Below are 22,217 nucleotides of genomic sequence, written 5' to 3' on the forward strand. Positions count from 1 at the left end.
GGGAAAAGCATTTTGTTATGCATTTATTTAACATTGAAACCATAAGTTTTCACTTCCTTCAGCCCTCTTAAAGTGAGATTTTGAAGTTAGTGATAACTGCAAATATGTAACAGGTAACATATGATTGTTGTTCACATTAAATGAGTTTTAAAACATATGGCCTCCATTTGTATCTGCAACATATTTTGAGTTCCACACTGAACTACTTCTAGAATTGAGCCAGGGATTTACACACTGGCTAGGTCTCCTGTGATTTTGAATTAGATTCAATTCATTTAGGCCAAACCTAAGTTTACTTTTTCCTGTTTTTTCTTTGGGGAGATGGGTGGTGACACCAATGGAGCATAATTTCAGAATTAACAGAAAATTTGCAAGAAAAATACTAAGAATTTCCAAATATGTTTCTCTCAGAAATATTGAATCAAATATTAACATCTTGTTAAATTAGCATTATCCTTCCCTTCCTGTCTATGCCCTGATACCCCTTCACCCCTAACTGCTTCAGTGTATATTTCTTAAGACTAAGGAATATTTATCACATGACCACAGAACAACGATCAAAATCAGGAAATGAACATATTATTGTTATCTATTTTATCAGTTGTAAAAATGTCCTTTAGAGCAAAAGAAAATCTCAGATGATTCATTTTTTTCAGTTGTCATGTCTCTTTTAGTTTCCTTTATGTTGGCATCACTCCTGAGTCTGTCTTTATAACTTGATATTTTTGAAGCATTTGACCAGATATTTTGTAGAATGTCCCTCAGTTGATGTTTGTTGTTTCCTTATGATAAGATTCAACTTAAGTACTTTGGGCAGGAATGCCCTACAAGTGACACTGAGTTTCTTTCTACATATCATTATCATTTTTGCCCTCTTTTGAGGAAAGTATTTATTAAGCAAACTAATAGAGTTAGAGAAGACTGAGCCTACTCAATAAAACTAATTCATAAAGTCATGAACTTTATCCGGTCTGTTAGATTCAGATGTGCAACTCCTGCCTTTTTCATCAATTTTAGTAATTAATATTTTATCTGCCAAACTTAGCTCCTACGTTAGTTTAACTGCATCTATTTGTAAACAAACTATATCCCAGAAAACAGACAATATTGTGATGACTCTTATTGGAAATATATGCTCAATATCCCATGTATATCTAATTTGAATTTAAAAAATTAACAAAAGAATAAAATGAAGCAAATAAAAAGAATAAAATGCACAAACAAGCACATACTGACCTCTGATCCTGAATCCCATCTCCTTCATCTCCTAGGACCCTGCTTCATCAAGTCCAATTTCTGCATCTCTCTTGGTCTCTCTCAAGCACATGTACTTTCTACTTGGCGTAGGACCACCCTTGCCAAGACTGCTGCGAGAATTAAATGAATTAATATCTATATTTCAGTGACAGGAGTCCCCAAGACTATCCTAAGGTTCAGTGATTTGCTAGAAGGACTCACAGAACTCAGAATTGTTATACTCATGGTTATGGTTTATTACAGTGGAAGGATACAGAATAAATTTAAAAAAGATAGGGGGCACCTGGCTGGCTCAGTCGGTGGAGCATGCAGCTCTTGATCTCAGGGTCATGAGTTTGAGCCCCACAATGGGTATAGAGATTACTTAAACAACAAAATGCCTCAGCAATGGTAAAAGGCACTTAGGGTAGAGTCCAGGAGAGAATAGGCACAAGCTTCCCCTTGTCCTTTCCCAGTGGAGTCATACAGATAGCGCTTAATTTAGCCAGCAAGGATGTATGACAACAGAGTACTGCCAACAGGCATGGAGTGGGTACATGGCTGACCCTTCTTACTTGCTCTGCAGAGGTCAGGCTGATAAGGGTGACCCAAGGCTCCTACCATAAGTCACATTATTAACATCTAGCAGAGCCCAAGACCCCACATATATAGAGATACCCTTATCAGACAGGGTATTCCAGGGGTTTAGAGCTGGTCAAGGGCTATAATCTTTTCTTTGGAAGGATTTGAATAATTCAGGCTTCTGAGTTACCCCTTTACTACACAGCTGGGCACCAGCTGGGTGAGTATTATTAGTTTCCCATCATTGTCCCTTGGCCAAAAACGCTCTACACTTTGACAAAATGAATCGACAACTTCCTTCCCCTGATTCTTTAAATCACCACCCTGTCTTCCTTCCTCTACTGTTTGTAAATGTCCATTGTTTTCCTCCTAATCTCTGCATAGACATTGTTTTACCTTTTGTGGAGTAACTAAGATTCTGTATTCTTTTCTTTTTTACTTAATAAAATCCTTTTTCTAAATGACTCCATATCTTGGTATTGTCATTTGTAATAGATATTGATGAACTATAACTTATTTAAATCTTTTTTCTGTTGTTAGGTGCTTAAGTAGTTTACAGTTTTTGGCAATAAACTTCTTCATACAAATATCTTCTCTGCATATAATTATAAACATTTTTATTTTTCATTATGAAGGTAATTATGTTGCCAGTAGATCATTGGAAAACTAGAATAAATCTCTAAATTGGGAAATAAAAAAAATTGGGAAATAACTGCTAATATCATCAAGTGAGATTATTTGGTACATACAATTAGTAGTTTACTTTTTTAACTTAAATATTTATGAATAGGATCCCTGGGTGGTTCAGCGGTTTGGTGCCTGCCTTTGGCCCAGGGCATGATCCTGGAGTCCCGGGATCGAGTCCCACGTCGGGCTCCCGGCATGGAGCCTGCTTATCCCTCTGCCTGTGTCTCTGCCTCTCTCTCTCTCTCTCTCTCTATGTCTATCATGAATAAATAAATAAAACCTTTAAAAGAAAAAGAAAAGTCTGGATCATAGATCCTAATGAAAAAAATATATATATTTATGAATATTGTTTGCTGTCCTTCCCTACAACCACTGCACTCATTAGCACTCATTCTCCTGACTCTGGCAAGCCCTTATTTTATTCTCTATCTCTATGCCTATTCTGACATTTCATGTAAGTGCATGCAATCATACAATGTATAGTCTTTTGTGACTTTTCTTTCATGTAGCATAATGTTTTCAAGGTTTATACATGTAGCAGCCTGAGTTAGTACTTCATTCCTTTTTGTGGCCGAATAATATTCCATCATATGGATAAAACCACATTCTGTGGAGATTTGGGTTGTTTCCACTTTTTGGCTATGATAGGTCATACTGCTGTGAACATTCACATACAGCTTTTTGTTTGAACATACATTTTCTATTCTCTTAGATATATACCTAGGAGTGTAGAATTCTCATTTCTGTACATTCTTGTCAACAATTGTTATTGTCCTCTGTCCTTTTGATTAAAGCCATGCTAGTGCGTATAAAGCGGTATCTTGTGGTTTTGATTTGCATTTTTTAATGACTGATGATGCTAGTCATAGTGATGCTTTCATGTTTATTGGCCATTTTTATGGTTCTCTTTGGAGAGAGAGATACTGTTGGTTTTTAATATCTCATGTGTCGAAAACTAGATATTTTAGGGGCACCTGGGTGGCTCAGTCAGTTAAGCATCGACACCTCTTTGGCTCAGGTCATGATCTCAGAGTCTTTTTTTTTTTTTTAAGATTTTATTTATGTATTCATAAGACACAGAGAGGCAGAGACACAGGCAGAGGGAGAAGCAGGCTCCATCACGGAGCCTGATGTGGGACTCGATCCCGGATCTCCAGGATCACACCCTGGGCCAAAGGCAGCACTAAACCGCTGAGCCACCAGGGCTGCCCATGATCTCAGGGTCTTGGGATTGAGCCCAACTCAGGCTCCCTGCTCAGTGGGAACTCAGCTTCTCCTTCTGCCCTTCTTCTCTCTCTCTCAAATCTTTAAAAAAAAAAGAAAAGAAAACTAGGTCTTTTAAAATAATGTGGCAGTTCTGAAAATCAGATTCTCCTCCCACCTCAGGGTTTCTTGTCTCTTAGTGACTTTTCTGAATTAAATCTGTAAAGTTTAATTTATAGAATTCAGTTAAAGTCTTTACTCATTTCTAGTAACTATATAGAGATTTCCTTAGTTGCCTGAACCAATAAGCTTCTAGTCTTTGTCAAGGGACTCTGTGTGCACTATGTTGGACCATGCCTTCAACATTTAGCTACATAGTTTAGAACTCTTAGATTTCACTTCCTGACTGTGCAATACCTCAGTTCACCAGACTTGAAAGCTCAGGACCTTCTCAGATCTGAGCATTCACATAGCCCTTGGCATATATACAGCCTTACACATGCATATGGACTTTTAGGGTCCTAGGAATCTATCAGAGCTTTTCAAGGTCCCCAGCAGACATCTGCTTCTCCAACTTTTTCTGTAAAGCCTTTTGATTAACTTGTGGTTTGCACTGAGATCTACTGCCCAAGACAGCCAAGATATTCAACAGGTTCCTCTGATGTTTTTCAGCAAATGTCCCCAGGGAAAAGACTGTTCAAAGTAATGAGTTCTTAATCAGGACAAATAAAGACAGCCTTGGAAGGGAGTTCTTCCAAAATCACCAAATAGGTGAAATGGTGACAATCATGGGAGAATGGGAGTTTGAAGGAGCTCCAAGTCCATCTTGCCCCTTCCACAGGCTGCCGGGCTGCTGGTTTTCAAGGCTAATGCAGAGCTAAGGGTTGGGGTGGGACTAGGGATAATGCAACTTAAAAATGCCCTAAGGCTTATTCTTTTTACCAAGATTCAGCCATTTTTATGAGTGAATGCTCCCCAAATTGCTGCAAGCCTTTGGTTAGTTTCCAGAGTTCTGAAAAAATTGATTTTACCAGTGTTCTCAGTACTTTTTTGGATGAGAGAATTTTCAGAAGTCCTTTCTTGTATTGTCACTGATGTCACTTCTGTTTGCTTTTGTCTTTGAAAACTAGAGAACGACAATTTTTTATTTGTGTGCTAGTATTAAGGGGAAAAAGTCATTTTGTGTTCTAGCATTATTATATAGATTTGTTCTAGCGTTGTTATATAGATATCTATATATATTCTATAGATTTTTTTTTACAAATGATTTTTTTTAACAGAATCTTATTAGAAATCAGGAAGCTGTTGCAAAAGAAATGAGAGAAGATACAGATGCCTACAGACGAAAAGTGGATCTTGAAGAACATATGTTTCATAAACTGATAGAAACCGGTCAAACTCAGAACCAAAAAACTCACAAGGTAAAAATATGGCAAATCTAGCATATAGAGCGGGGAGGAATCCCCATCTGTCATCCTTTTATGTATTTATTTTTTCCCTGCCCCCATTGGTCATCCTTTCAAAAGAAGAAATTCACAGTTGAGCTCTGTGAAGTTGAGTTAATTCATTTCTTTGCTTCAGTTATCACAATTCCTAGAATCTCACATTATTTTTACAGGTCACTCACTTCACTGCCAGACATAAACATGTATCTTTTATAATCTTTGAGAATTTTAAGACTTAGAAGAAAATACAAGGGAAATAATAACATTATAAATAAAACCCACTGTGTTAATGTCTCAGAAATTGTCCCTGAGTAGATTAGTTACAAAACATCAGGTCTTTGCCTGGTATATATAAGCCAGCATTTCCAAAGTATATTCTGTAGAATATTATTAACTATGACACAATAAAATGGGGAGTGGCAATAAGTATTAGAGGTGCTTTGGGTTTTTTGTTTTTTAAAGATTTTATTTTTTTATTTGAGAGAAAGCACAAGTGAGGGGGAGAGGGAAAGGGAGAGGGAGGGAGAAGCAGCCTCCTCGCCTAGCAGGGAGCCCTACAAGAGGCTCCATCCCAGGACCCTAAGATTATGACCTGAGCCGAAGGCAGATGCTCAACTGACTGAGCCACATAGGCACCCCAGAAGTGCTGTTTAAAGTTAGGGCTTTTTTCCTGCCAAATTTTAGGATATGATAAATTGTGAATCTTTAAGAAAATTTCCCAAACTTATTTTGTAGAATTTCTGTGGAGTACCCTTTCAGAAATGCTGGCTTACATGAATTGAAATAGAATTTGAGAACTTCCAGAAGGAACTTTCTCTATTATCCAGTTAACAAAATTCTAAATGAGTCTGTAGCAAGGCCTGGCCCTGGTCCAAAGCCAGGAATAGTGTAATGTTTCCCTACCTTCTGTTCAATAACAGTCCCTTAGGTGATCCCACTGGAATAGCCTACCATTTATTTTTCCTTATAGGTTTTTGTCCACAGTGTAAGAATGGGCTCTTCTGACTCCTTTTCAAAAGGTTGAAACATGGAAATTGTTTAATCCCCCTTATTACCTAACCTTGAAATTCTCAACCTTGACTATACATTAGAATTATCTTTGTAAAAAAGTCTTAATATCCTGCCACCCCAGAGATTGATATAATTGGTTTGTGCTGGGTCCTGGATACTCAGCACCCAGTTTGTTTTAAACACTGTGAGGTGATTCTAATATGCAGCCAAGGTTACAAACAGGTACCAGAGGGGTGCCTGGGTGGCTCAGTCAGTTAAGCGTTTGACTCTTGGTTTCAGCTCACATGATCTCTGGGTCATGAGATCAAGCCCCACTTCGGGCTCCATGCTCAGTGAAGAGTCTGCTTAAGATTCTCTCTCTCCTTCTGTCTCCCTGCCACGCTCTTTCTCTCCCTCTCTCTCAAATAAATCCTAACAACAAAAAAAAAAGTTCCCCTAGACACTTGGATGCATTGAATGGATATAGTGTATTTTATATATAATCTGACCTTGTTTCTGAAATTTGTAAATATTTCTTAGTTAATTGAAGAAAATTTGGCAAAAGCTGAGCAAGCGTGTCTAAATGCAGACTGGCGAATTCAAGCTTTACATAAACAAAGATGTGATGATCTGCAGCGAAGCGAGTGTTACCAGGAAGTGGCCAGACTCCTTCAGGAAAACAGACGGAAAGAAACAGAAGTATTAAACTCAATGATGGGGGAGGAAGCTAAAAAGGTAAGAACGGTGTCACAAGTTTTTTGTTATCATTTGAGTTTTGAAATATTACATCATCAAATGACAAAAGCATCAAACCAGATAAATTTGGATAAATAAGATCTTAAAAATAATCTAGTTTTAATAGGTTATTTACAGAGAAGAAATCTAACATACCTGAAAATGACTAGGCATTACATTAGTGCCTCTCAACTTCTCAGCTTCCTGCAGTGGATTTGTTCTGGCTGATGGGATAATATTACTAACATTACCAAATTTTTTTTTTAAGATTTTATTTATTTATTCATGAGAGACAGAGAGAGGCAGAGACATAGGCAGAAGGAGAAGCAGGTTCCATGCAGGGAACCTGATATGGAACTCGATCCCGGAACCCCAGGATCACGCCCTGAGCCAAAGGCAGATGCTCAACCACTGAGCCACCCAGGCATCCCTAACATTACCTAATTCTTGATTATTAAAATGTTGACGATTTTTAAACAGTTAGGAATTATATGTAGCTGCTACTAACAAAAGCCGAACTAATAGTGACTATAAGCAAGATGGAAGTGTTTTACTTTTTCACATGAAAGAAATCTGGAGGTAGGAAGTCGAGAGTTGCTTTCCTGACTCCAAGGTCATTAGGGAAAGTCGCCCCTTCAGTCTTTCTGTGTTGCTTCCTTTCCTGGTGTACAACTGTCTTTCTCAAGGATAGCTTACCGTCCCAATATGACTGCTGCACTTCCAGTGATCACATATGCATTCCAGCAGCAAGAAGAAAGTCGGGCAGACGTATAAAGGTCCAACTCTCAGCTGAGACAACTCTATAATTCCTTTCCAGAAGTCCCGTGTCACATTTCTAGCCACAATTTGCCTGCGAAGGATGTTGAGAAATACAGTATTTTTAGCAGGGAGCATCATCATCCCAAATAAATTTAGAGTTCTTTTCCCATAAAAGAATTAGAGAATGGATTTTGAGGAGGAGCCTAAGAGTTTATGTCATGTTACACAAATGTGTCCCTTGGTTGATCCCATGAGCAGCTCTGGCACCCACGCTCTACAGATCTTACTGCAGACACAGCAGGCCTCCCTGATGACACTGAAGAGCTAAGGAGAAATCAGGAAGTAGATAACTGGCTGGGGTGCGTTCCTTTTCAGGCTGCTCTATCGTGATATCTACTCTGAAAGCTTTTTATAATATATTTCCTTCAAGTCACTACTCCTGTTCATGTTCCTGCTACCTCATCTGAGGGGTACGTGACCCTGTCTGAGAACACTTTGGGTGCCCCCTGAGGCTGTTCTCCTCAGGAAAGTTATGGTGGAGGTCCATGTCTTCAAAGGTTGCTGACATCAGCTCTAGAGTGTGCCAGATTCGATGCTGCTCTTCATTGAGTAAAATGGTATAGATGAGAGTAGACTCAGAATCACTGTGAGGGGTTTCCCTGTTTTACAGAGATCCTCCTTTGTATCTGGTATCCTTTGTCCTCAACCTGAGGATCCTGAGGATCCTCCCCTCCTCCTCAGTAACAGGAAAGAACTGGATTTCTGTGGTCCTTCCTAGCCCTAATGATTCTTTAAAGTTCTGTTATTTTCTGCTTTAGCAATTCTATAACATAAAAATCGTATGTGTGTTTGCATAGAAGAGCTGCAGCATGGAACACTGACGAACTTTAGGAGTTGTATGATATCTTAAAGGGATTATTTTAATTGCCCTTGAGCTAATTTTGAGATAATCCTTTTCTCACTGTAGGAAAGAGAAAACAAGGGTTAATAGAAATTCCTTGACTTCCCCGTGGTTGATGTGAATACCAGAACTGGGCAAAGAATTCATTCTCTGCACATTGTAGATTTTAATATTACGGGATAGCATTCAAATTAAGTAAGACCATTGTCATGAATTTTAAAAAGCTGCTGAATCTCTTAAGATTTGACATTTGAAATGTATTGAAATGACTTGGTATTCCAAAGACAGGAGACACCTATCTGTGCGATTTGGCACCCTGAAGTCCTGAGTGCTACCTGAGAAGTGCTTCTGTCTTTTAGGGTCTTCAGCAGTCCTGGGCAAAGACAGGCACTCAAGTTACCCTGAAACCAAACAGATCCTACATGCCATGGATTCCAAAGGAAGTGAAGTAAACAGAAAGGGCTTATTCCACTGTAGGAACTGACACTACCCCAATTTTTGGTGATTTTTATTTTCTCTCATTTATCTGCATATAGTGGCAAGAAGCTGAAGAAAAAGACTTCCATTTGAAATCAGAAAAGAAAGCTTCAGCTCTCTCAGATGCATCTAGAAAGTGGTTTCTACAGAAAGAGATAAATGATGCTTTAGAACATGCTGAACATCCATATACTAAAGGTGAGTATCCATGAGTATCCATTCTCTTCTTGATAGTACAGATTCATTCATTTGATGTGATCTGCTGTCATGAATAAATCCCTGAGGTGTAGTTTATTCAAATTATTTCTTAGCTAAAAGGTGATCACTAGTCACCATTTCTTTGGTTGCTGGGGCTTGTTTTTAAAAAAAAAAAAACAAACAAACAAAATAGCTCCAATCAAGAAAAATCTCTCAACCATTCTGTACAATTCTGTTTTATTTCATGGATTTATTTCTTGCCATCTCCTTAATCTAGCGGAATCTCATTTATTCCCAAAGTGCTATTTCTAGTTTATTTTGGTAAAAATTTGTGCTTTGCCAATAGCTGGTCCTCAAAACAGTAAAGTAGCACAAGGAAACTTAGTATAACTATTAGGTTTTGGTGAGGCTTACAATGGCATCAATTGAAAACCTAAATTACTTAGAATTTTAAAATATAAGTGAACTTTTTTTACTACGTTTTGTATTGTTCCATCTTTTTTTTTTTTTAAGATTTTATTTATTTATTTATTCATGAAAGACACAGAGGCAGGGACATAGGCAGAGAGAGAAGCAGGTTCTATGCAGGAAGCCAAATGTGGGACTCAATCCCAGGACTCCAGGATCACGACCTGAGCCAAAGGCAGACAGACGCTCAACCACTGAGCCACCCAGGCATCCCTGTTCTGTTCCCATCTTTTATAATGTATATGGATTACTTTTTTTAGAAACTGTCTTACTGATAAATAATTCACAAGCTATTTGATTTACCTATTTGAAGTATATAATTTTATGGTATTACACTACCATATGTAAAAAATATATATATTTGGGGTCTTCTCACCATGCTACCTCAATTTTTTTTTAACTTTCCTAAGTTTCACCAATGAGAGATAATTTGGTTAATAATCATCCATTTTTCAAAAGGCAAATGTGTAAGGATTTTTCATTTTCTTAATCAGGGTGTATAAATGAAATCAGAGTCATTTGCTCTTATCACTAGGAGATAATCAGCTGTAATTAGGAAAATGGCATTTTGATTGTAGGCACTCAGGATTGGTTTGTCACTCGGGGCCTAGAATGAAGGCATCAGGAAGTAAGAAGCAGATTAGAGTGTGCCAATGATGGGTCATTTATTTAAATTTTTAATATGAACGGGGTGCAACTAGATGGCTCCATTGGGTTAAGCGTCTGACTCTTGACTTTCACTCAGGTCATTATCTCAGGGCCATGGGATCGAGCCCTGCATCAGACACTATGCTCAGCATAGAGTCTGCTTGAGATTCTCTCCCTTGCTCTCTGCCCTCCCCCCCCATTCATTCTCTCTCTTGCTCTCTCTCTCAAATAAATAAATCTTTAAAAATAAGTAAAACTTTTGCTTAGTGTCAAATCTTTATCAGCAGTGAAAAGGAAATTCTTAGTATTTTCTAGAAAACAGAACCTTCTGGACAATGTGAATGGCCCTTGCTACCCCTAAAATCCCGTGTCCATAAACTTAAAATTGTAGCTGAATAGCTATGTCCTATAAAATGATATTTAGCACAGAGTTTTAAATGGGCAAAGGATTTGAATATACATTTCTCTAAGGAAGATACACATGGCCACAGTACACACAGGAAAAGATATTTATCTTCATCAGTTAATAGGACAATATAAACCAAACCATGATGAGGAAAAAAGTTTAAAAATACAAAAACAGGGGCACCTGGGTGGGTGGCTCAGTCAATTAAGCATCTGCCTTTGGCTCAGGCATGATCTCAGGGTCCTGGGATCAAGCCCCGAGTCAGCTCCCAGCTTAGTGAGGAATCTGCTTCTCCCCCTGCTTATGTGCTTTTCTCTCTCTCTCTCTCTCTCTCTCTCTCTCTCAAATGAATAGTAAATAAAATCTTTAAAAAAAATTTTTTTAATAAATAAATACAAATAAAAAAACAGAATGAGGTACTATTTCATACTCACTAGTGTGACAATAATCAAACATAGCAAGTGTTGACAAGGATCAGAGAGAAATGGGAACAGTGCTGATGGGAGTATAAAATGGCAGCCACTTTGGGAAATAGTCTGGTGGTTACTCAGTAGGTTAAACCTAGAGTGGCTATATGACCCAGCAGATGCACTTGTAGGTGTGTACCTAAGAGACTCAGAAATGTGTTCATACAAAAACCTGGACAGGAATGTGCATAGCATCATTACTAGTAATAGCTGAAAAGTATAAATAACTTGAATATACATCAAACAAGGAATGGATCAACAAAATCTAGCCTGTGCATATGATGGAAATTTATTTAGCAATAAAAAGGAATTAAGTACAAATTTACGTTGTAAAATGGGTAAACCTTGAAAACTTTGCTAAGTTTAATGAGCCAGATATAAAGAAATACATATCATTTGATTTTCATGGGGGTCGGGAGGGTACTACTAATGGATGTAGAGGACTTGGGGGGATGGAAATGTTCTAGAGTTAGTGGTGATGGTTGTACAACTCTGAATACACTGAGAACACTGAACTGTGCATTTAAACAGAGTGAATTTTATGGTATGTGGATTATACCTCAATGAAACTGTTACTTTAAAAAAAAGACGTTAGTAAATGCTGTTATCATGTGGGGCCATTGGACCAGGTTTTTAATCACTAGGTCTTTAAAGAAAGGGACGGACTTGGAGCAACAGGGAGCACACTTCAGAGGGAGGACTGCATGATGCATGCGGTGCAGGATCCCCAATTGGGTGGCAGGGGCGCACTGGATCCTAGTCCCAGCTTTATGGTAAATGAACAGAGAAGTTTAAAGATTAATTGGTTGGTTGGTTGATTGATTTGAGAGAGAGAACACAAGCAGTGGGGAGGGGCAGAAGGGGAGAGAGAGAGAGAAGTGGACTCCCCACTGAGGATGGAGCGCCATGTGGGCTTGATCCCAGGACCCAGAGACCATGACTTGAACCCAAGGCAGACACCCCAACCCAACTGAGCCACCCAGGTCCCCCAAACACAAGAGTTTAAATAAATAATGCTAGAGTCACTGGATTTATTCAGAAATGGTGACTAGTCTTCAGTTTCCTCGTTTGTAAAATGAGAGCATTATAGACCAGGTGATCTTTAATTTTGTTCCAGTGCACCGTTTTCTAGCCATTTATGGTTTGTGGACCTCTCGGAGACTCTTCCAGAAACATGCACATACAAATAGACACACAGAACTTTCCTTTATAATTGTTGTGGATTCACCAGCTTCAGCCTCCATGAACTCTGCTTGTACATGACAGAACTTGTTAGATGTGATTAATCAGCGGCCCAAAGTTGCCTGCTGTGGTGAGATGTTAGACCAGCTGGAGCAGAGAACGCGTGTGCAGGATAGTTAGAGATATCACTGGAAAGCTAGAGGATAGGGACCTTCAGTGCCAGGCTCAGGAAGTGGGCCACATCCTGTTTGCCTTCCTGGCTACACAGCAGAATGACCTGGAAACTCTACGGTGGGGCCTACCTCCTGGGTAAAGAAATTGGTACCTGGCATTAGGAGAAGGGAGGAATTTTAGTTTGTATCTTTGGTTCTTTTTGAATTTTGTGGTCCCCTTAATACAAATTCAGCAAATACATACTGATTTAAACTGCTAAGAGTCACCTTTGGGGCTTTAAAATATATTACACTGGGGAATCCCTGAGTGACTCAGTGGTTTAGCGCCACCTTCAGCCCAGGGTGTGATCCTGGAGACCCGGGATCGAGTCCCACGTCGGGCTCCCTGCATGGAACCTGCTTCTCCCTCTGCCTGTGTCTCTGCTTCTCTCTCTGTGTTTGTGTCTCTCAGGAATAAATAAATAAAATCTTTAAAAAAATAAAATAAAATATATTACATTAAATGAAGAATAAGAACAAGTTGTATTCCAAAAGGTACAGGAAAGGAATTTTGAGTTTTTGCTTTATTCTTTATGTGTTCAAATGTGTTACTTCTAGCATTTTTTTTAATTGCAGATTTTTAAAAACCCACATATTGAGGATCTCATCAACAGTGAATTAATGTGGTAGATCTAGGATAGAAGCTAGGAAGCTGGAATTTTGTTTTAAAATTTCATAGGTGAATCTGCTCAGCCAGTGTTTAAAGCATGGCTGTAGGCAACGGGAACCATTCGGTGCTGGAACAGAGGTAATGTTTACACCATGGCCCTTGGGGGAGAAGTAAACAGCCAGGGGCAGGCTGGCTCTTGGAGAACAAATGAGAGACCAGGGACAGTGAGGTCTCAGATGTGGAAGGATCTAGAGAACCAGCATCTACTGTGTGAATCATCTGCAACATCGCAGTAGCGAGTAGTGGTTTTACAGTTTATGCCAGGATATTACGGAGCTGGCGAGCTCACCACCTGATTCCATTTCTGCCAGTATTATATTTACAAGCTATGTCTCCTTATGTAAAATTGAATATGCCTTTTTTTTTTAAATTCTCTCATTAGAAACAGTTCTTTGGAGCAAATGCAGATTACATCTACTACCTCTGCCTCATGACAGTCCTTCAGATATTTGAAGATGACTCTTACGTTCCATTTCCCCACACCAGTTCAAATTAGTCATTTGGTAATCAGCCCCAAATAGTCTTAATGACTCATTGAGCTAAAACTGTGAGTTAAAACCATTAGCTAAAGCCCTCGAGATCAGGTAAAAAGCAGGCATCTTAATGAGTCAGTGTAACTCAGACAGTCTGGACCTGAGTCTTGGAGGCTTGGGCTCCAGGGATGGGAGTAGAAAGGGACAGTCATGACTCTTGTTAGGATGAAAAATCAAAAAAAGATCTTAGTGTCTTACTGAAAAGCTGTAGGAGTTGGGGAACAGTGAAAACACAGCTGAGGGGCCAGTATAACTTATGAGATGAGAATGATTGATTAAAAAACTGGGGAAGGTACCGTCGGTGCCGGAACCCTGCTCTGCTCGCTGTTCTGGAAGGTTTCAGGGGCAGCCAGCCTGCTTCTTGCTGGTTCTCGCTTGCTCTCCGTTGCTGTGATGAGGCCCTGCCCTGTGGAAGCCACCAGGGATGGGCTCGCTCATCAGTTTTTCATAATCTTTTCCAAGAAACATTTGGAATCTGTGTCCTAACGTCTCTATTTTTGAGTTGTTTGTTGGCTTTTTGTTTTAGCTAAAGGTGTTTTTAAAATATTTCACCAAAACTTCAGCTCTGAACTGCACTTAACCTGCCTTTAATGGGGACAGCACTCTTCTCAGAATAGAAGTCGGGCTTTTCATCCTTGGCAACTGTAATTTCCTAGGACCATTTTGAATTAAGAAAGGCTTTCCGCTCACTCCTAACTTCTTCTGTATCTCCTCACTTTTCTAACAGGAATGCCCAGGTACCAAAATGGACAGGTCGTCTCCAGCTGTTTGTCTAGAACCTCGCAATTAAATGACATTTCGGAAGCGGATTCCTCAACATGTCGTAAGTTGATAAGCAAGAAATATTTCTTCCAGCATTGAAAATTTAGCATTAAGGGCATTTGGGTGACTCAATTGGTTGGGCATCTGCCTTCGGCTCAAGTAAAGATCCCAGGATCCTGGGATCGAGTCCCGTGTTGGGGACTGCTCGGCACAGTACCTGCTTCTCCCTCTCCACTCTGCTCGTGCTCTCTCTCTCAGTCTCTCTCTCTCTCTCAAAAAAAAAAAAAAAAAACCAATAATAATAAATATCTTTAGTTTAAGCAGGGTTGTGGCTTGAATTCTATTTGCAGCATGCTGATACCATTTTTCCAAGGCATTGATAATGGAAATCCTGAAATGGAGGTAGCAAGATTCTCAGATAGTCAAGCTGGGGTAAAAACTGGATCAGACCAAAACCAAGCAAAGAAAGTTTGCCAGATGGATGTCCCTGATGAGAACCAGCTGTAGGCTCCTGCAGAAGTCTGTCACTAATTAAAAAAAAAAATTTTTTTAAGATTTTATTTATTTATTCATGAGAGACACAGAGAGAGAGGGAGAGGCAGAGACACAGGCAGAGGGAGAAGCAGGCTCCATGCAGGGATCCCGACACAGGACTCGATCCCAGCACTCCAGGATCACACCCTGGGCCAAAGTCAGGCGCTAAACTACTGAGCCACCCAGGGATCCCCTGTCACTAACTAAATTAATGATACTCACAGCTAGTTTTTACATCCTTGTGGAAAGAAAATCTGAGCGTTAGTTTTCAAAGCTATTACATGTTTGAATTTTCTGACTCTGTTCTTCTGGGTGGGCTCTGTCCAATAGCCACTGGAAACGTGGGTTTGCTCTGGGCGCCGTGATGGACTGCTGGGGCCACTAGCAGCCGGACTGCCAGACACTAATGGTTTCATGGTGATTAGCTGACTTTTAATCCCTCCGCCTGATTCACTGGAAGTTTCTGTTTCTGTTTAGAAGGGACAGGGTGGAAACATGATACAGAAATAGAGTCACAGCGTTAGCCCATCAAGGAGCTGACAGCTTTCCCAATAAAGTTTTGATTTCTTTTTTAAAACAAGAGGGGGGATCCCTGGGTGGCGCAGCGGTTTAGCGCCTGCCTTTGGCCCAGGGCGCGGTCCTGGAGACCCGGGATCGAGTCCCACGTCGGGCTCCCGGTGCATGGAGCCTGCTTCTCCCTCTGCCTGTGTCTCTGTCTCTCTCTCTCTCTCTCTCTGTGTGTGGCTATCATAAATAAATAAATTAATTAAAAAAAAAAAAAACAAGAGGGGACAAGAAACTCTTTTAGACTTTGATTTCAACTGACATTTTCAATTAAAACTATCGTATAGAAGAAGCGGCATTTAACGAGATGTTTTAAGTTCTCTTAGAAGAACAGATTCTTACACAAGTGTCTCTGAAGACAAGCTGTATAAGAACTCTACCTAAGAACAAGTCGGGAGATTCCAGTGTTGTATATTTTTGGCTGACTCATACTTTATATGAGTATAGATTCTGTGTTAGAATTAAACCAAAAGTCATGCATAAGTCAAATGAAAGCGTACGTGAGATTTTCAGCCGTTCTTTATTCTGACACGTCAGAACTTCACTTTTTAGTTATTAGATCATTCCAAATTAGAAACTAAGGTCAAGACATTTGGTAAGCTCAGGTTATTTAGCAGCAAAACAAAACACAAAAGTTGTATTCCTTTGGAGGAAAATCATAGTTTCGGAAATCGGAGCTGTTTGAATCTAGGTTTGAGAAAAGTGTATTTTTAAGATGCTTGCTTTTTTTTTTTTCTCCCAGATTCCAGTGTTTGTTTACTAGTCCCTCAAACTCAGTATCAAATGGCTGTTGCACTTGGATACATTGTAATATTTTAATTGGACTCTCCTTGTGTTGGCCACTATTAAAACCATTTGATTTATTTATTTTCGTTTAGTCATTGGGAAAGTAGTCTTGTTGTACTTTTCTAAATATTAATTTTGGCGGCTTGGAATGCTTTTTCTCATTATCATTAAGCCTCCTGGTGAGGAAACTTATTGTTGCAAAGAACTCACTCATCCTCTCTGGGACAAGATTTGTTCCTAATTTAAAAGATTGTCTGTATCCCCCAGATTTAAAAAAAAAAAAAAAAAAGTGCTAACTAACCAAAAGCAAGTACATTCTCTGACAGCATTCAACAAATTTATTCAACAAATAAATATTTGGCTTGTAAATGGAACAATATAGGAAACAATAGATTAGGCTTTTTGTTCAAGAAATTTGTTTTTTTTTTTGAATATTCATTTCATTATTGATTTTTGGCAACATATTTGCCTTTAAAATGCTGTATTGTTGCTAACATCAAAAATTAAAATTAAACTATTGTTAATTTTAAATTTTGTTTTCAAGCTTCTTTTAGTAAAAGAAGAATACAGTGGGATACCACAGAACGGGATCTTATGGAGAGAGTCAGAAATCTTCGCCAGAGACTCACCGTCCAGGCTCGTAACAGATGTCAAACTCCTCACCTTTTGGTTACATAGATAGGGCTTGAGATAGTTGAAGAAATAACCTATTTTGCAATCAGTGACATGGATTTTACATTATTTATTTTATACCCCTAGAGAGGTCCACCTTTTGTATAGAAAAATATGTATAAAAATTATGTGTACTATTTTGTTCTGATGCTTTTTGGCTTGTAAATGACTCCTTGTATTTTTCATAATAAAATTTTTGAAGCTCTTAAAACTTATGTTAGGCTCTTTCAGGTTGCAAGGATCAGCGTAAACCTCTGACTTTAGCTGATGAGAGTTTATTTTAAAGATAAATGGAGAGGGGCGCCTGGGTGGCTCAGTTGGTTAAGGATCTGCCTCTGGCTCAGGTCATGATCTCAGGGCCTTGGGATCGAGCCCCAGGTCAGGCTCCCTGCTCTGCAGGGTGTCAGCTTCTCCCTCTGCCACTCCAACTGCTTGTGTTCTCTCTTTCTAATAAATAAAATCTTAATAAAATAAAATAAATAAATGGAGAAACACAGAAAATCATCTTACAAACCTTGCAGCCAGAACTGCGGGAGAAGTCAGCAGGATATCTAGAGCACCAGCAGTGTACACTGTGGCCGTCTGTCCCCCAGCACCAGGGTCTCCTCTTCCCCAGTGGGCCCCCCCTGCTCCTAACACTGGTGTGTGTCTCTGTCTCTGCTTCTCCAGACAGCTCTGCTCTTCCGCTCTGGCCCTTTGCTCCACAGCAGGGCTCCCCACAATTTCCATTATCTTGGGTAATTATTTCCAGAACCTTCCCTGAACCCATCTCTAAAACGTGGGTAGAAATAGCTCAGGATGGATGTGGGGATTAAATGAAAGATCATGTAAAATTCTGATACTGTGACATACAGTAAGCATGCAATAGTAGTAATTCTTATGCTCTCTTTTGTCCAGTAGGCAAAGTCCTAATGCAAGGCATTGGTTTCCCAGGAGCACTTTCTTCAGCCTACTTTTCTGTCCATTTTAAGGCAGCTGCAAATGCCTTCATGGGCCAAGCTGGTGTGTGTTTGGCAACAGGAAGTCACAGACTATAAAATGTATAGGGTAGAATGGAAAGTCAGGGGAGCTAGAAACTGCTTGCTGTCCTAAAAGCATTCTAAAGTATTCTGATCCTGCCAGCCAGACTCAGCTCTGTAATGCCAGATTTTTACCTCTACTTCAGGTCCCCTTTTACCGGAACTCACAGTTACTCAGACTGGTTTTGCAAATACACACCTCTTTTATAGCATTACCGTTTTTCATTTTTGAAAGTTACCATTTGATGGGTAATTGGGTGACCGGCATTAAGGGGGGCACATGATGTGGTGAGCACTGAGTGTGATAGGCAACTGATAAATTATTGAACACTACATCTGAAACTAATGATGTACAATATGTTGGCTGATTGAATTTAAATAAATTATTGAACACTACATCTGAAACTAATGATGTACTATATGTTGGCTAATTGAATTTAAATTTAAAAGTTTCCATTTATCCAGGGATGGTTATGCAGACTCTCAACCAAATGAAGCTCTTCCTGTCACATTCCTTCATTTTTCTCTGGCTCTATAGTTCTCCCAATAATCTTGATAACGTCACTGTCGTAGCAGATTTCAGATCCTGGGCTGAATGGGGTCAGATGTGCTTGCTTGGGGTTTTCAGACACTCTCACACTTAAATAAAATAGATGAAATACATTTCTGATTATCTCCTCCTGCTGCTTGACACATCTTCAACTTAACCTCAATTTCTTTGTAATGTAAATTCTCTGGGAATTGAAGAAAGGTGTAGCTTAGCTGAAATTCTTCCCACTCTGGCTCCCTTCAAGTAGTTTCTCTCCAGTACTCCCTTGAGCTTGTTAAAGCAGGACGGTTCCTAAAGGCCTTTCCGTATTTATTGCCTTCATAAGGTTTCTCTCTGGTGTGAAGTGGTCCATGTTGGATGAAGGTGAGGCTTCCCCTGAATTCTTCACATCGGCGACACTTAGTGTCTCTCCAGTATGAATTCAGTGATGTCGAATAAATTATTAACTTGGTTTAAGGCCTTTTCAGATATTTTTTTAAGATTTTATTTATTCATGAGACACACAGAGAGAGGCAGAGCCAGGCAGAGGGGGAAGCAGGCTCTGAGTGAACAGGGAACCGGATGAGGGACTCCATCCCAGGACCCCGGGATCACCACCTGAGCCACTCGGGCGCCCCAAGGCCTTTCTGGATCCGTTACATTCCTGTGGCTCTTGTCCAGCGTGAATTCTCTGATGTTGAGCAAGATTCGAGCACTTGCTATAGGCCTTTGCGCGGTGATTCCACGTCGCCCATCAGGGCAGCAGCGGGGGCCACCAGCACGGCGACAGCTTCACTGGCATGGGTGGCCCCGGCACAGCTTCTGGAGCTCACGTCTCCGTCTCGTCTCGATGGAGCCGGGAGCCAGACCACACGGCAACTTTAGCAGGAAAAGCCGAAGAGACGGTGAGTTCTTAAACGAGGGCGGGCGAGTAACTTGGAGATGTGAGGAGAACCCTGCGGGGCCCCGCGGACTGCGGGAGAGTAAAGGCGGCGCACACACCTGGGACGGGCCCCCGGGCTCCGCGTCAGACCTCGTGGGACAAGGCCCCCGGCCACGGGCGCGCGGGCAGGGCCCCGAGTGTCGTCTGCGCGGCGGGCGCCTGGCCCCGCCCTGTGGAGAGGCTGGTGGCAAAGGCTCGTCGGCCCGAGGCTGTCAGGTCACTGCGGGGGGCGCGCCCGGCCCGCGGCGGGGACAGGGCCCCACGGGGGTCCCCGTGCGCTCCCGGGGCTCATGGCCCAGCAAGCAGGAACCGGGAGGCAGAACCGCACCTGCCAGGGGGAAGAGAAGCCCCTTCCTCGGGCGGCGACCTCCAGCACCCCCTGCTGCCCCTCGGCCCCCCTGCACTCGCGGGAAGGGAGCCGAGGTCGCCGGGGGGTGCTCAGACGGAGGCGTGCAAAGGCTTAGGGACGTAGGGATGGAGCCGCGGGCTGCTCGCTCACCTCCAGCGACGCGCTCAGCCCCAGGGCGCGCCCCGCCTCGGCACCGAGTGAGCGGAGTATCTGCAAACTTGAAGAGCTCGGGGCTGGTGGGGAGGGGGGAGGGGGGCGAGAGATGCCGCCGCGGACGCTCCCCTGATTCCAGGGGAGGTGATGGGGCTCCTACCAGGGGAGGCGGGGGGGGGGGGCAGCGACCGGAGGCAACCATTTAGGGCAGTGGGCAGCAGAGGAGGGGGAGGAAGGAAGGGAGAGGAGGAGGGAGAGGAGGAGGGGAGGAGGGAAGAGAAGGAGGAGGGGAGAGGAGGAGGAGGAGGGGGGGAGGAGAAGGAAGGGAGGAGAGGGGGAGGAGGAGGAGGAGGGGGAAGAGAAGGAGAGGGGAGGAGGAGGGAGGAGAGGAGGGAGGAGGAGGGGGAGGAGGAGGAGGAGGGGGGAGGAGGAGAGGAGGGGGAGGAGGAGGGAGGAGGAGGAGGGGGGAGGAGGAGGAGGGGGGAGGAGAGGGGGAAGGGGAGGAGGAGGGCGAGGAGGAGGAGAGGATGGGGCTCTGGGCATGGATGACGTTGTCCCTAAGAATGAGATAGTTGGCAGTCCACTAAGACGTTGCCTGACCCATGTAACAGGAAAGCTTCTGCTGGCTGAGAACCTGACCTGAGAGCCCCGCCACGCGGGCCGCAGCTGCCAGACCTACACTTCTTTCCAGATCCAAAGGCTCCTGACCCAAGGGGAGGCCGGGTCTCCCCGCAGCCCCCCCAGAGGAAGGATCCCGCAGCAGCGAGTGCCCCTGTTATGCTCTGAATAATCCCAAGCCTTTCCAAAGGGACCTGTTGCCCTTTACCGGCCGCAGGTAGGGCCCGGACGCGGCCCCCTCCGGGGATCCTAGACATCAGCTCTAAGTGGACACTCACTCCCGCGTCCACCAGCCTAGGCTGCCGGTGGCAGGTGGTGGGTTTGGGGCCAACCTGGAGTCAGGGCGCCGGCTGCGGCTCTGAGGAGCTGCCCGCGGGGACGACCCCGCTGACCGGCGGCCGCAGCTGCGCACCGGCGCTCCGGGAGCTGCTGCCTACGGGACGGGAGCCCGAGGTCCTCTGGCGGCGCGGGGCGCGGCTGCAGAGGTTAGTGCTGCCGCCGAAAACTTGGGGGGGCCGAGCCCCGCGCAGCACGGCAGCTCCGGGGGTGCAAGCGCCCCGCGCCCCGCAGCCGCACCCCGCCCCCTCCCGGGGTCCCGGGCCGGGGCCGGGGCCGGGGCGGGGGAGCGGGCGGCGGGGGAGGCCCGGGGGCAGGGGCGCCGCCTGCTGGGGACGCCGCGGTGCTTCCCAGGAGGCTCACAGCGGCGGCCCGCGGGGTCAGCCAGGCTTCCGGGTGTCCCCCTGTCGTCGCGCCTCGGAACAGACAGGGGGGACGGGACACCCACAGGCCGCGTCCGGGCGCCGGTACTGAGGGGGGCGGAGGCGAGGCCGACCCCAGGGACCCACGGGGGGAAAGCGCGGACGCCGGGGTCTCCCCGTGCAGCACCGACAAGCAAATAAAACCCGTGGGTCTGGCGGGAGCGGAGACCGGAGCGCGAACAAAAGTATTGTGCCCCGTGTGAGGATCGAACTCACGACCTTCAGATTATGAGACTGACGCGCTGCCTACTGCGCTAACGAGGCACCTACGTGCGTCCTCCGGCAGTAGGGTAATGAGGCTAACGCAGGGGCCTGCGCGCATGCTCAGACGAATCCCCGCGCCGAGCTCCGGGACCCAAGCTCCACCGCCCGCCCGGACGGCGTCCCTGGCAACCTCGGCCCCGCGCCCGCCCGCCCGCCGCCCGCCCGCCCGCCCGTCCGCCGGGCCCCAGGCACCGAGGAGAGGACGCGGAGGCCCGCGCTTCTTCCCGCGGCTGCACTTGGGCGTTTGCATGTTTGTGAGCCCGTGAACCACCTACTGGGCCCCTGCGGTGACCCCGGCTCCGTGCGGGGCGCTGCGTTCCCGGGGCGCCCCCGGCCTCCGCGGGCTGCGGGGCAGGCGCAGGCGCAGGTGCACGAGCCCAGGTGTGCCCCGCGGCCCGGAGCCGCCGGCTGCGCTGCTCTCAGGAGCCTCCACGGCCGGAGCCCTCGCGAGCCCCCCGATTTCCCGA

At 43.6% G+C, this 22,217-nt stretch overlaps 1 protein-coding gene and 1 non-coding gene across 4 annotated transcripts in view; one reads left to right on the forward strand and one right to left on the reverse strand.

Annotated features, from left to right (window-relative positions):
• TBC1D31 (TBC1 domain family member 31) overlaps positions 1-17,386 on the forward strand; it is a 72,706-nt gene extending 55,320 nt beyond the window's left edge. For 2 of the 3 annotated variants that reach the window (XM_055314309.1, XM_055314310.1), the window contains 5 exons: positions 4,989-5,129; positions 6,684-6,878; positions 9,075-9,213; positions 14,527-14,622; positions 16,990-17,386. In XM_055314309.1, coding sequence (XP_055170284.1) covers positions 4,989-5,129; positions 6,684-6,878; positions 9,075-9,213; positions 14,527-14,622; positions 16,990-17,123 — 705 coding nt within the window. In that variant the 3' untranslated portion in view covers positions 17,124-17,386. The remainder of the gene's footprint in view (positions 1-4,988; positions 5,130-6,683; positions 6,879-9,074; positions 9,214-14,526; positions 14,623-16,989) is intronic. The other variant, XM_055314311.1, reaches the window with a different exon arrangement.
• Positions 17,387-21,677: 4,291 nt separating this feature from the next.
• Positions 21,678-21,750, reverse strand: TRNAM-CAU (transfer RNA methionine (anticodon CAU)). Its single transcript has one exon. It is a non-coding gene; the product is annotated as a tRNA-Met (tRNA).
• Between the last annotated feature and the right edge of the window lie 467 nt (positions 21,751-22,217).

This window comes from Nyctereutes procyonoides, unplaced genomic scaffold, assembly GCF_905146905.1.
Source record: "Nyctereutes procyonoides isolate TBG_1078 unplaced genomic scaffold, NYPRO_anot_genome, whole genome shotgun sequence".
Lineage (NCBI taxonomy): Eukaryota > Metazoa > Chordata > Mammalia > Carnivora > Canidae > Nyctereutes > Nyctereutes procyonoides.